This window comes from Larus michahellis, chromosome 1, assembly GCF_964199755.1.
Source record: "Larus michahellis chromosome 1, bLarMic1.1, whole genome shotgun sequence".
Classification (NCBI taxonomy): domain Eukaryota; kingdom Metazoa; phylum Chordata; class Aves; order Charadriiformes; family Laridae; genus Larus; species Larus michahellis.
In genome coordinates, this window is record NC_133896.1 from 222,505,201 (window position 1) to 222,517,818 (window position 12,618).

Below are 12,618 nucleotides of genomic sequence, written 5' to 3' on the forward strand. Positions count from 1 at the left end.
ATCACACGATCCCCTCGGACAAGGTGGCAAAGTCCACGCTGTCCTTTGGAGCTGACGTGGTTAAAAGCGAAACAAACATTTGGGGAAATGTAGGAAACGGTGGCTCGGGCTCGTTCGGAGCATTGCTCTGAAAGCGGAAAACCAGCATCTCTAATTCCTGGGCAGCCAGGTGAGATGCTGTGAAAGATGAAATGCGGCCACGGTTTCGCAGCAGGCGACGCTGAACTACGTGGATGCCCCGTCTCGGGGCGGGAAGGGCTCTTCTCCCTTATCTGAGGAGCCACGCGCGTGCCAGGGGACCTTTGTCCTGAATATTTGGAGGAATAAAGTTCAGCAGGAATAAAAGGGCATTTCCCCACCGCCTCGGTTCATGTCGTGTCGCGTTCTCTCTCTCTCTTGCAGCTGCGTAAATGAGTATGGAAGATTATGATTTCCTCTTCAAAATTGTTTTAATCGGCAACGCCGGTGTGGGGAAGACCTGCTTAGTCCGTCGCTTCACTCAGGTAAGGTTGGCCGCCTCTTGGACGTGGGATGTCGGGGTGGGGACAGCACGGGGATGGGAGCGTGGAGCCCGTGGCTGTGCACTGAGGGATTCGCTGGCATTCCAGCTCCGAAGCAATTTGTTGTCCGCGCTTTGGGTTGCGTGCATCACCTACAGCAACGTGCTGGCACAACCAGCACACGTGTATCTAGTGCTGTACTTAGCCCTGTTGGGCATCCTGTGTTGGAGAAAACTCGTCCCTCACCAAAGATGGAAAGTCCTCTCTGAAAGCCGCTGGGATTTGGAGGCTCTCTGGACCAGTTATAAGGACCACCAGATCTCCTGGCGTGGTCCCTTGTGCCTCCTACTCCCCATCCTTCCTGCTGCTGCACAAAGCTCTCCCTCTTATTTGTCATTAGTAGATAATTAAATAATCTGGGTCCTGGGCTGTCAGTCTGGTGTCTTCTGTTGAAAACCAAACCTTTTCTTGTGGCAGAAAAACAGGGAAAGGACCAGGCTTCTGTGATCCAGGGCAAGAGAAGGTTTTGCATGATGCACTATAAAGCATAAGTTGCGGGGGTTTTGTTGCACTCTTCACTAGGAATTGTCACCAATTTTCCCCCTCACTGGTAATTTTAGTTTTAAAGCCCTGGTGATGTTAAACACTCTCCAACCGCACGTGACAGCCGGTGGCAATGAAGCTACTCGGCCCCAAAAGGGTTAACCGCAAAAAATCTGTGGCCACTTCTGCTGCTTGTGCTTTGGCAGTGCACCTGCTATAGGGGATGGATGTGCCCCCAAATCAACATGGCTTTGTAGACCTAGGCACCAGAAATTAAAAAGCTCGGTTTACTATTTTATTGGTTTTTTTACAGTTTGCTGTTGCTCCTTTCTGATGGTGCTGCAATCAAGGGCACCAGTATCATGGCAGCCCTTGCCATTGCTGTGGCACTGGTAGTGTCTGGCCCCTGCTTCACTCCCGAAATGCTGTGCAGGGATGTGCCCCTGGTGCTGGGAGCTGCCAGAAACGCCTTTCCCCGCCATGGCCTGTGGTGGAGGGGAGAGGGAAGGCGTGAGGTTGCAGGAGCAAAGGCGTCTCATCCCACGCTCACACCTCTTTCAAGGCATTGGGAAGTAGGATGGAGGGTCCTCGTCTACCCTTCCCCTTCCTCTTCCAACTGCACAGAAGCAGAAGGGCTTTTCCCCTCTCTTTTTCCCTGTGTGCATCCTCCTCCTCTTCTGTTTTCCCCCCGTAACTCAACGACTTGCTACATGACTAGGGATGTGTTGGCAGGGAAAGCACTGTGGGGTTGAATTGTGGTAACCTTTGTGCTGGGGAGATCTCATGTTTTCCTCTCTAAATGCGGTGGAAATAAGTGTCTTGGGAAGGGCACAAGGGAGGAATAGTTTTGGGCTTGGAAAAAGGTGAGGACTGGCCCCCAGAAAGCGCAACAGAAATTTGCTTAATGAAACTCTGTTTTCTTTCAGGGGCTTTTCCCGCCGGGTCAAGGAGCCACGATTGGGGTTGACTTCATGATTAAAACTGTGGAGATAAACGGTGAAAAAGTAAAGGTAGGAGCCCAATCGTTTTTGGCATGAACTCGTGTGGTAGTACCATAGCTGAGGTTTCTCGCTGCTGGAAGGCCTGTGGGCACATGGGGAAGCCCAGGGCTACGTGACATGGCTCAGGTGATGCTGGGTCTATCACTGTGTCCCCCTCTCCACAATTACCATCAGAATCATAACAGTGAACAAATTCTAAGGGAGAAAATGGAAAGGGGAGGTCTTGCAAAACTCTGTCCTTGCTTGGGAGACACTGAGATTGTGCCTGGCTGGGGGTTGAGGAAGCGCCAAGAAGCGCTTCAGCGCAATCTCTGCTCACGGCATTTCTGGTAAGCAGAAATCTGTTGCATTCCCACGGGGATGTGCTCGGTGAAGGTCTTCCGTGAGCTCCTAAGACAGCTGTTGCAGAGAGCAGGCTTTTGGACTTGGGTGGTTCTGCACAACAATGGCTTATCTTCCACTTCTGCCAAGTTATGGAGTTGGGAGAAGTGGAGATGGTCACAATACTAACACTACGGTCAATGGGTTGAAGTGAGAAGGGCAATGTCTGCATTATTAACTCTTTCACCTTCCAAAATAGAGTGGTTGTAACCAAACTGCTGCTGGAAAACTGTCCTTGTCCTGCGCCAACTCCCAAACTGAACCTGACCATCACTTGGCAGAGAACTGCTTTGTCTGGGTCAAAACACACCAGGGACTGATCTCATGCTTTAATGGGATACGTGGTTGGGTTCCAGCGCCCAGAGATGTTGGCTGGCGCCGTTCTGCTCGTTAGTAGAGACTTCACTAGAGCTACTCTGGTGTCTGAGCGGTGGGAGAAGAGTATTGTTGTCTGAGTCTTTAATGTCAAGGTGGCCAGGGTCCCTGAGCTGCTCCTGGAATTACTCTTCTTGCATTAAATCCAGTGGCATCAAAGTGAAAAACAGCGGTTTTCCCCTTGCTGACTTCATCAAATCCAATAGTGAGCAAATGGGAGAGCGGCAGCAGCGTGACAGTGGATGGATGTGACATTGAGACCCGTTTTTTAGCTTGTGTAGGTGATGGATGGAAACAGTGGGCTTTTGCGGATTTTCAGCCCTGGGATTTTTGTTAACCTGTATTTCAGCACAGAGGGTTTCTAAGAAAAAGGTCAGGTGGTATGTTCCTAAGTTTAGGATAGATTTTAAAAGCCATGATCATGTCAGCAGGCTGCCACCCTGCTGCGTGAGGAGCTGTACAAACTGATGGCAAGTGATTGTCCCCGACCAGAAGACCGTCCAGCCCGAGCAGGTGAAAAACAAGAGGTGTAAATACCTTCACCTGATAAAGACGGAGTTAATGTTCAGCACATCGCTGTTCAAGGGGGACAGAGCAGCAGGCAGCGAGGATCGTGTGTAGCCCCCGTGCTGTCGGTGCTTAGTTTGATGGTTGCGATGCTCGTTAGCAGGCATCTGGCGTAGCGGGGTTGGCCAGGACACGGGTGCTGCTTGTCCAGGCTCCTCGGACAGCAGAGACGCTTCTTTCTGCCAAAACCAGCTCTAGTGGAGCAGCTCAGAGGATCTAAACTGGTAAATGGCTTAAGTACTACATTGAAGGTGGAATTCATTTTTTCTCCTGTATACCTGGCTTAAACCAGCTGTCTCAAGATTGTCCTGGTCAATGGAGGGCGAAAAGCAATCTCTGAGGAAGGTTCCATCCACCTCAGACTCCTCTCCTTTCCAAGCATCTGGTTCCCTGTCAAGTACAGGTGGAGCCTTGAGAACGTCGCTTATATCCGAGCTCTGGTTTTTGGACAGGTGAACTCACCCTAAGGATTTATCTGAGTTTCACTTGCTGTTCCCATGACATAATCCTGTGTTAAGACTAGCTTGGGCTGAGGATGCAAGCTCCTTAGGAGAGACAGTTGGGAGCAGTCATGCCAACATGGGCTATCTCAAGGGCAAGGGTGGTTCGGGGAAGCTCTACAAGCTAAAGGAAAACTTGTCAGCGTGGTAGGTCCCTGCTGGCCTGAGAGTGTCTGATGAATGCACAAGCGTCCACCCCAGCAGCTCTCCTAATCACCCTGGGGCTGGCTTGTGTTTCACAGAGCCTTAGCGAGTGGTGGCTGGTGTACCAGCCATATTTCATGTAGCAAACAGTCATAGAACCACAGAACGGTTCGGGTTGGAAGGGACCTTAAAGACCACCCAGTGCCACCCCCTGCCCTGGGCAGGGACACCTCCCACCAGCCCAGGCTGCTCCCAGCCCCGTCCAGCCTGGCCTTGAACCCCTCCAGGGATGGGGCAGCCACAGCTTCTCTGGGCAACCTGGGCCAGGGGCTCACCGCCCTTAGAGTCAAAAATTTCTTCCTAATATCTAATCTAAATCTCCCCTCCTCCAGTTTGAAACCATTGCTCCTCATCCTATCGCTACACCCCCTGATGAAGGGTCCCTCCCCAGCTTTCCTGTAGGCCCCCTTTAGGGACTGGAAGGCTGCTGTAAGATCTCAGTTATTAAATCAAAGTCCCTCTCCTGACCCCACCAGTGAAGTAAATTGGAGTTGCTGGAGCTCGGCCACAATGACCAAGCTTGGGAGGACGCTTAGTACGATACGTTTGGGCATTCGAATGAGCCTTCCAGCATCTGGAATGGAATCTGAGTGGATTCCTTCAGGGAGTAAAGCTGAAACTCTTTTTGAGGAAGCACTGCTAGTGAGAATAAACATTTAATGAGGGCAAAAAGCGGGAATGAGTGAGAGCACAGAGCAATAAAAATGACATCTCAGTCAAACGAGGCGCTTTGCCGCCTGTTAGCTCATGTCACAGTGCCTGAGCCGCGACGCCGCTCCCGGGCTGGGCAGCATCTCCCGCACGTCTGCTGGGATCCAGGATGAGAGAGCAGGGCCGATTGCCGAAAAGGTTTTCAGACTTGAAAATCAATGATAGATTTCTGTGGGAAAAACACTTCCCAGCCTTCAGAACTGCGTTTGAAAGTCAGTGGAGAGGGACTCGCTAGCGTGAAGGCCTGTATGAGTGGCTACTCGAGCTCGCTGAGAGATGAGCTGAGGCAGCTCTGTGCATTGAGGGGGCTTTTGATCTGCCCGGCCTTTCCTGACGAAACCAAAAATACGTACAGCACCCGTACTAAGAGGCTACGCAAATTCGAGCCAAGCAGGTAGCAGTTATCGTGCTGGTCAAAGCTAAACATCCTCCGCGCTGCCAGTAGAGGGCTGGGCTGTACGCACCTGTGACCTTATTGCATTTGGTGGGAACGCTCGTATTCATGAAGCTAAACGTAGGTGCAAATGTTGGGGAAGCGGGAAGCATCAGGAAGACTCACGGCTGCAGCCAGTAAGAAACCCCCTCCCCAGCAAAATGCCTCTTGCTTTCCATGTCCGATATATTACAGCGGTGGAAGAACACATTCACATCAAGTTTTTGTCAGCTTGGGGATCTTCTCAATAAATGTGAAACACACAGAAGCTGGCGTTAACCAGCAGACCAATCAGTAAATGTTTTTCCTGGGAAATAGCTGAGCAACGACAAAATTGTCTGTATTTTTCCATCTGCGGGAGTTTGGAGGCCGTTCTGTTTTAACGGGGATGTGTTCGTTATCTCGCGAATTTCACGTGCAAGTAATTTCACTCATGGTTTTGTGTATCATTTAGCTACACGTGCCACATTCAGCCCTTTAAATACAGCTATGCCAAGAGACGAAGCACAAAGGTTCCCAGGAACTGTGAGCCAGCCACAAATTACTTTCCCTGCAAAAAACGTGCTTTTTCAAATCATACTCTATGTCTGAAAGCTGCTACTGGGAGCTCTCATTTCAGACTAACACGTTTATGATGAGTAGCTGGCGTAGTTCGACTTTGGAACTGGGCAAGAATAAGGTTTTCTCTGTTACGGGCTGCTGAATATACGGAAAAAATCTCAAATACTTTACCTTTTTCTTCCCAAAGTACACAGGATTCTGGCTGGAAATCGCCCTTTCACATATTTAATTCCAGGGAGGGGTGTTTTGAAAAAATAAAAGCTGAAGCAGAGAAGTACTCTTTTATGTTGAAATGTTTTAATTTTGGGTGTTTGTTTCTTTGACTGCCCTTTTGAAGAATTGAGGTTTTGGTGACCCACCAAAAACTGTCAGATGGTCAAATTATAAAAACAGTACGAGTTCAGTTTGTATTGGGAAATGTATGTTGTCTTCCTGGGCCCAGAGGGTTTGGAAAACGCTCGTGACCTCTTGGGTATAGTTAAGGATGCATCAACCAGTGCTACGCGTCGGGAAGGCAGGCAGCGAGCAACTGGGTGAGACGGCTGAAGTTGGGGAGAGGAAACTTGATGGAGTCCTCGGATCAGCCTTCAGCTGAGCTCCTTGTTCAGTCCTGTGGTTTCCACCCACCAGCCCATCATCTGAGGATAACTATAACTAGCTTTGGGAGCGAGAGGAGGGGCTTTCTTATTTCTTCTTGGGATGGATGCTGCTGTTGGCTGGACTTCAAGGGCAGGAGAAGTGAATTTCTCCCTCCAGTGCCTGCGTTGTAGGTCCAGACCAGCAGCTTTGTCCACGGCAGAGGGAGATGCTAGAAGTCACATGAAAGCCTGCAGACCTGCGGCTTCCAGGAGCCGTCGGCCGCGGTGCCAGCTGACTTTGTGCCTTGCATTTCAATCCACGAGTGCAGGAAAGGAAACAAAAAATGCTGGGGGAGGGGAAGCCAAAGGGGAGAAGAGCTAAGTGCTTTCCCAGCATTGGTTTTACCCTGAAGGAGTTTTTTTAGGTCAAAGCAGTGCTGCTATCAAATAAAAAAGTTAATTTTTTTTTTCCCCCTTTTACCACCCTTCCTTGTTATGCCAAAAGCTGCAGATCTGGGACACGGCAGGACAAGAGCGATTCCGGTCCATCACACAGAGTTACTATCGCAGCGCGAACGCGTTAATCTTGACCTACGACATCACCTGCGAAGAATCCTTCCGGTGTCTCCCCGAGTGGCTGCGAGAAATCGAGCAATATGCCAGCAACAAGGTCATAACCGTGCTCGTGGGTAAGCGCCGATCGTCCCTAGCGGGGTGCGATGAGGGGGTGAGCTGTGCCTGTCGAGGGGTTGGTGGCAGTGGGAGGTGTTAGCAGTTGGAAAACGTGACACCTGTGGGAACTGGTGGTGCAGGATGCTCGAACTGGTGCAGCAGACCTTGTTGCCAACCAGTTGTAACCGCAGGTGGGCACAGGGTGCAGCCGGTGCCTTACGCTCGGTGCTTGGACCGTTCCTTCTGCAAACAACCCCAAGTTGCTGATAGTGATGTTCAGGACACCACAGGCACTTCTTGAAGTGTGGTCATGTCACAGGTCTAAGGCTATTGCACGCAGAGGTGGATACTTCATAGAATCACAGAATCTTCTTAGTTGGAAAGGACCTTTGGGATCATCGAGTCCAACCCAACAACCTACAGTCTCTGCCACTAGAGCATGCCCTGAAGTGCCACATCTAGACGTTTCTTAAACACCTCTAGGGATGGTGACTCAACCCCCTCCCTGGGCAGGCTGTCCCAGTGCCTGACCACTCTTGCAGTCAAGTAATTCTTCCGAATATCTAATCTAAACCTCCCCTGCCGCAACTTCAGACCATTTCCTCTGGTCCTGTCGTTATTCACCTGGGAGAATAAACTTCCCACCAGTTGGTCCCAGATGGGACTCAAGCGTTGATGGGGCGGCCACCACCTGAGCTAAGAATAGAGCTGTCTCCCTTGTGACTTCAGCTCAGGTCTCCACAGATAAACCAGGATCTGCTCAAGTGAGGGTTGTCTGCAGGTTGCTCTGCCCCATAGCTGTGGGACGACTGGAGCCTTGCCTCGAGGGGCTCAGGATCTGCGAACCAGGTCAGGATGTGATGGTTGTGTGGATCATACATTCGCAGGTGGGACAGAGCTGGGAAACTGGATATTTCTGTACAAATTTTAGGGAAACTAAAAATAAACAACTGAATGTTATGTTAATCTGTAGAGCTCCAACTCAAGCTAAAGCAGACCTCAGGCCATCTGTCTGCCGCCAGCAAGGTGAAGGCTGTTTTGGCTTCCCTCTGCTTTTCCACCCTCTGCTTTCAGCATCCGATAGTTAGGATTTGGCTTTTAAAGGCCCAAGGATACGTAAAGAACAACGGAAAAAGAACTTGGGGAAAGCCAGAAAGTTTAATACTGCAGAGTCATTATCTACTTTAATAGTTTGCTGTTTAAAAGACAGCTCTAGAGGACTGTAAAATGTGTTTAAGGTGTCTTTAAAAATCTTCTGAGCTCTACATGGCCCAGTGGTGTTGCAAGTGAGCATTGGGATAAAAGGAGCTTCCACACAAGAAACTCATTACACTCCATAAGAAGGGTATGGCATGTGTACGAATGGTGCAGAAATAATTACCATGTGACTAACAAATGTAAACATTCATTTTTTTTTTTAAGGGAACATTAATTCAAGGCCAGGTTGGACGGGGCTGGGAGCAGCCTGGGCTGGTGGGAGGTGTCCCTGCCCAGGGCAGGGGGTGGCACTAGGTGATTTTTAAGGTCCCTTCCAACCCCAACCATTCTACGATTAACTTAAATTATCAGCATCTACAGCACAAAATATGAATGATAACAGCCATAATACACACTTTGAAGATAGTGACATCATAAACCACTTGTGTTGAGCGATAATTTGTTTAGAAAGGTAACTGCGGGTCCAGGAAACTGCTTTATCAGGAAAGAAAGGGGATCTGAGACGAGAGGAGGGCAAGGAGATGTGGCTCCCCGGTGGAAGCGCAGTCTTCTCCTCCCACTGGTTCTCAGAAAATCGCTGGCAGAAGCGAGGCCACTGAACCTGCCGAGACCATGGACACGGCCCCCTGTTATCACAGTTCCTAGTCTGTTATCTTCTTCGTAAGATTCATTTATGGCAAAAACCATCTTTGAAGTGCAGCGGCCGGTAATAGGGTGTAATCGTATCAGACGCTCGCTTGAGGCATTAATCAACTCTGCTAAACGGTGCTCTCTGAAGGAAGGGGCTGGTTTCTCGCCTCACCTCGCTCTGTGAGCGCTCCCCACGCCTGAACAGCCGAGTCCTTCATGGGCATATTGAAATAGGAAGGCAGCCTTCCACACCAGGCTTCTCTTAAAGCTTCTAATGACATGAGAAATATCGCGTTTAGTGTCTCACACGCTGTAATTGACATTTTAAGTGCTCCTCAGAGAAAGAACAGGAGAATTTTCACTAGATATTAAAATGGAAGTCCTTTAATGTCTGTTGTTAGCAGCAGACAGATGCACTGGTGCTAAATTAAAGCGAACTGACTTGGATGTTCACAGGGCATATTCCGTTAAATGAGCTGATATTAAATGAAGTCGGTCACGTGTATCAGGGAATCCACTATTTGGAGGGCAGAGCAAGCACTGAGAGTTTCACGTGAAACCACTGTCCATACGCGTAATACAACACCCAGCTCTTCTTTATCCCTGATCAACTTCTGGTTCTCTTGTTTTGGAAGTCAAATTAATTGCCTTTCTAAAATCTTTTATCAATGCAGGTAATAAGATTGATTTAGCTGATAAGAGGGAAGTCTCCCAGCAAAGAGCTGCAGAGTTTTCCGAAGCACAGGACATGTACTATCTGGAAACCTCGGCAAAAGAATCGGATAATGTGGAAAAACTCTTCCTGGACTTGGCCTGCCGGTTGATCAGCGAGGCACGACAGAACACCCTTGTGAACAATGTCTCCTCCCCCTTACCAGGAGAGGGGAAAAGTATCAGCTACTTGACTTGCTGTAATTTTAATTAAAAAGCTGGCATGGGATTTATTTTTTTTCCCCTTCCGCCATGGGCCTAGAGGATTTTTTTTTTTTTTTTTCTGGAATTTATCTCCTTGAAGGGAATTCCTGCAACTTTGACGCATCTGACTGACCCTCAGTCAGGTTGCAGACTGGGAAGCACGGCAGGCTGACGGCTCCAGCTACATGTCAACGTAGCAGAATATAACACGGTTTAAATTTCATTTTTCTTGCAGTCTCTGGAGCGGGGTTAGCAAAAGGAGGGTCGCACAATTGCTTCGTGCAATGCAGAACGTGAGCTATTGCCTGTCCTTCTGTGGGAGACTAGAGCAGCCTCTCTTGAAGAAGATATTGAAGAGATGGAGATCTCACAGAACAATGGGTTTGGTCATTTTTAAATGAAAAAAAAAAAAATAAAAATCAAAACCCCAACAATGAACACTGAGCCTGGACTACACTGGCCATCCTTTGGGCTGCCAGCCAGTGAGCTCTTAGGACATGTACATAGTGTCTGCCCGCGCGTCGTCATGGAGGACTCCAGTGTTTGAAATAGTGTTATGTCTCTCATCTACAGGCACTTTCATGAACATGAAATTAAAAAAAAGTTACGTATATCAACATTTTCAAGACTTAAGAAGACATGGATACAGCTCAGTTGCTCCCTTTGGTGCTAGCAGTTCGACAAATATTCCGTAGACCAAACGTAGTCTTACTACATCATTGTCCTCTGAATGTGTAACTTAGACTGGTTAGGAAAAAAACACTAATAAGCACTCTTCATAAAAATAAAAAAGAAATAAATCTCGTTACCTCTTTTTCTAGGCCTGAACATAGCGGGAAAGGACTGTGCTGCTTTGATATCCAACATAGGATGAAAAGACCTTCCAGAAATAAAAAAAAAATAAAAAATTAACTGTTCCTCCTCTAATTAGTGATGTCCTAATGTGAAAAATGAGCCTTGGGGAAGGTTATTGGTGGAGCTGGGAAAAAGCGCACCAGATGTGACCAAAATCTTGTGCGTCGTGGATCGTGTACAAGGGTTCAAAGAGAGCACGGTTCGGCGTGGCGGTCTGCAATGCGTCCGGCTTAAAAATAAAGCTTGTAGATACGGTTCTTGTTGAAAGGCAGGCAGGCGTACCATTTTGTAGAGGGTTTTTGGTTTGTGTTTTTTTTCTTTTTAATGCGAAGTGGAAATAGCGAGGGGTTGCAAGTGGTATCATTCTGTGTCTGACCCCGCCAGCCCTCGCCGTGTGGAACTGCTCTCCGAGATGCTCTTGAAGGTATCTTCTTGGCATCCCGTCCCTCTGCTAGAGTAGCTTTCAGGTTCAGGGCTGTGGAGTCATTTAATTTACGTGATGCTTTGTACTCTTACTGCCAGACTCCAGTGTCCGTGTAACTGTTTGGGCAATTCCTTTCTACAAAACCCCCTGAAGTGGAAGCGCTATGGCGTTTGCGATGTTTTTACACCTCTAGTGCCATATGCAAATAATACATCGCACATCTACACATTGACCTTAAAGCGAATCTGGAAGATAGTGATTGCGCACACGAAAAATGATTTTTTAGAAGTTTGAGTTCAGTTTACCTAATCTGGATAAGTCTCTCCTGGCAATTACATGGCTGTGCTACGCTGGAATTTAGAGTTAATCAATTTAATATTATTTGGCATGTACTGAAGATTATAACAGAGCTTTTGTATTGACATAAAAAGCTGTCAGTAGGCACTTCTTGAAAAGAATAACAATTAAAAAAAAAAAGGCTTTTTAAAATGCTTTTTTTCACATTTTCCTGGAAAGACTTCTTTGGGCGGTATCATGTTGTGCCTTTGATCTGTAACGGGGAGCTGACTCTGTGTCAGAGAGTGGGGATTGGTGTCTCATAGCGCCATTCTTAATGTTTTCTTGCTATTTTTTAGGTCACTTTCTTTGGTTATAGCTAGTGGTAAAAAGGAAGACGTAGATGTTGTGGTGCAAGGCTTGTTTGTCATTTAGGTAACCCTTAGCAAAGAGCTTCTGTAAGTGTGAGCTGTTGAGGGACGTGTCACCTGGTGCGCTGGCCTGTACTGCTCCCTTTCGGTCTCTGCTCATGGTGTAATCCCGAGGATTTAGAAATCCGTGGGACTCGGTGGCTTCTGCTGTGCTGGAGCGTGTGGTGCAGCCTGTGCTGAAGAGCGGTGTCTGTCTCGAGCGTTCCCCAAATTGCCCGATGCAGCCCTATTTGAGCTCGAGAAGACCACCCGACTCCGAGACAGCTGATTCTGCACAGCTTTTAGGTAGTTGTTTAGAGCAAGGCTCGGGGTGTTACGTGTAAGGTAACGCTCAAGTTAAAAATCAATACTACATATATTTAATTTGTAAAAGCTCTTACTTTCCAGAGGCTGGACTTGTCAGCCTGTAATTGATAACAAGTAGGGCAGGGCTGACTGAGTTCATCGAGGAGGAAGGAGACTGCCCACTAAAATACCCGTGGGTTCCTCAGCCTGATTTCCAAAAGCATCAAAGCTGGGCAGGTACTTTTCATTCCTGCTGAATACCACTATAAATGCATTTTAGAGCGCTGCTTGCATCATTTCTGGAGGTTGAACTCATGACTGAACAAGCTGAGCTGGTCAAACAGCAGAACCTGCTAACTTGATTTTCACGGATTTTCACTTCGAGGTTTCTAGGCGGCCAAATCCCTTTTACCGGTGTTTTCCTAACCTGTAGGTGACTATTTTGGAGACTAGCTGCCTACTAGCAACCTCCGAGCATTGCTTCCTTTTGTTGCTAGCAAATCTCCTCCACGTACGGACTCCGTCTCCACGCAGCGCTGGGCTCGTGCAGCGGGGTGG

General features: G+C 48.2%; 1 protein-coding gene across 1 annotated transcript in view; it reads left to right on the forward strand.

The window, feature by feature from the left end:
* Window positions 1–10,716, forward strand: part of RAB30 (RAB30, member RAS oncogene family) — a 46,264-nt gene extending 35,548 nt beyond the window's left edge. Inside the window, exons 2-5 of the mRNA XM_074572490.1 lie at window positions 403–503; window positions 1,970–2,053; window positions 6,860–7,043; window positions 9,549–10,716. Coding sequence (XP_074428591.1) covers window positions 411–503; window positions 1,970–2,053; window positions 6,860–7,043; window positions 9,549–9,799 — 612 coding nt within the window. The 5' untranslated portion in view covers window positions 403–410 and the 3' untranslated portion in view covers window positions 9,800–10,716. The remainder of the gene's footprint in view (window positions 1–402; window positions 504–1,969; window positions 2,054–6,859; window positions 7,044–9,548) is intronic.
* The last annotated feature ends 1,902 nt before the right edge of the window (window positions 10,717–12,618 follow it).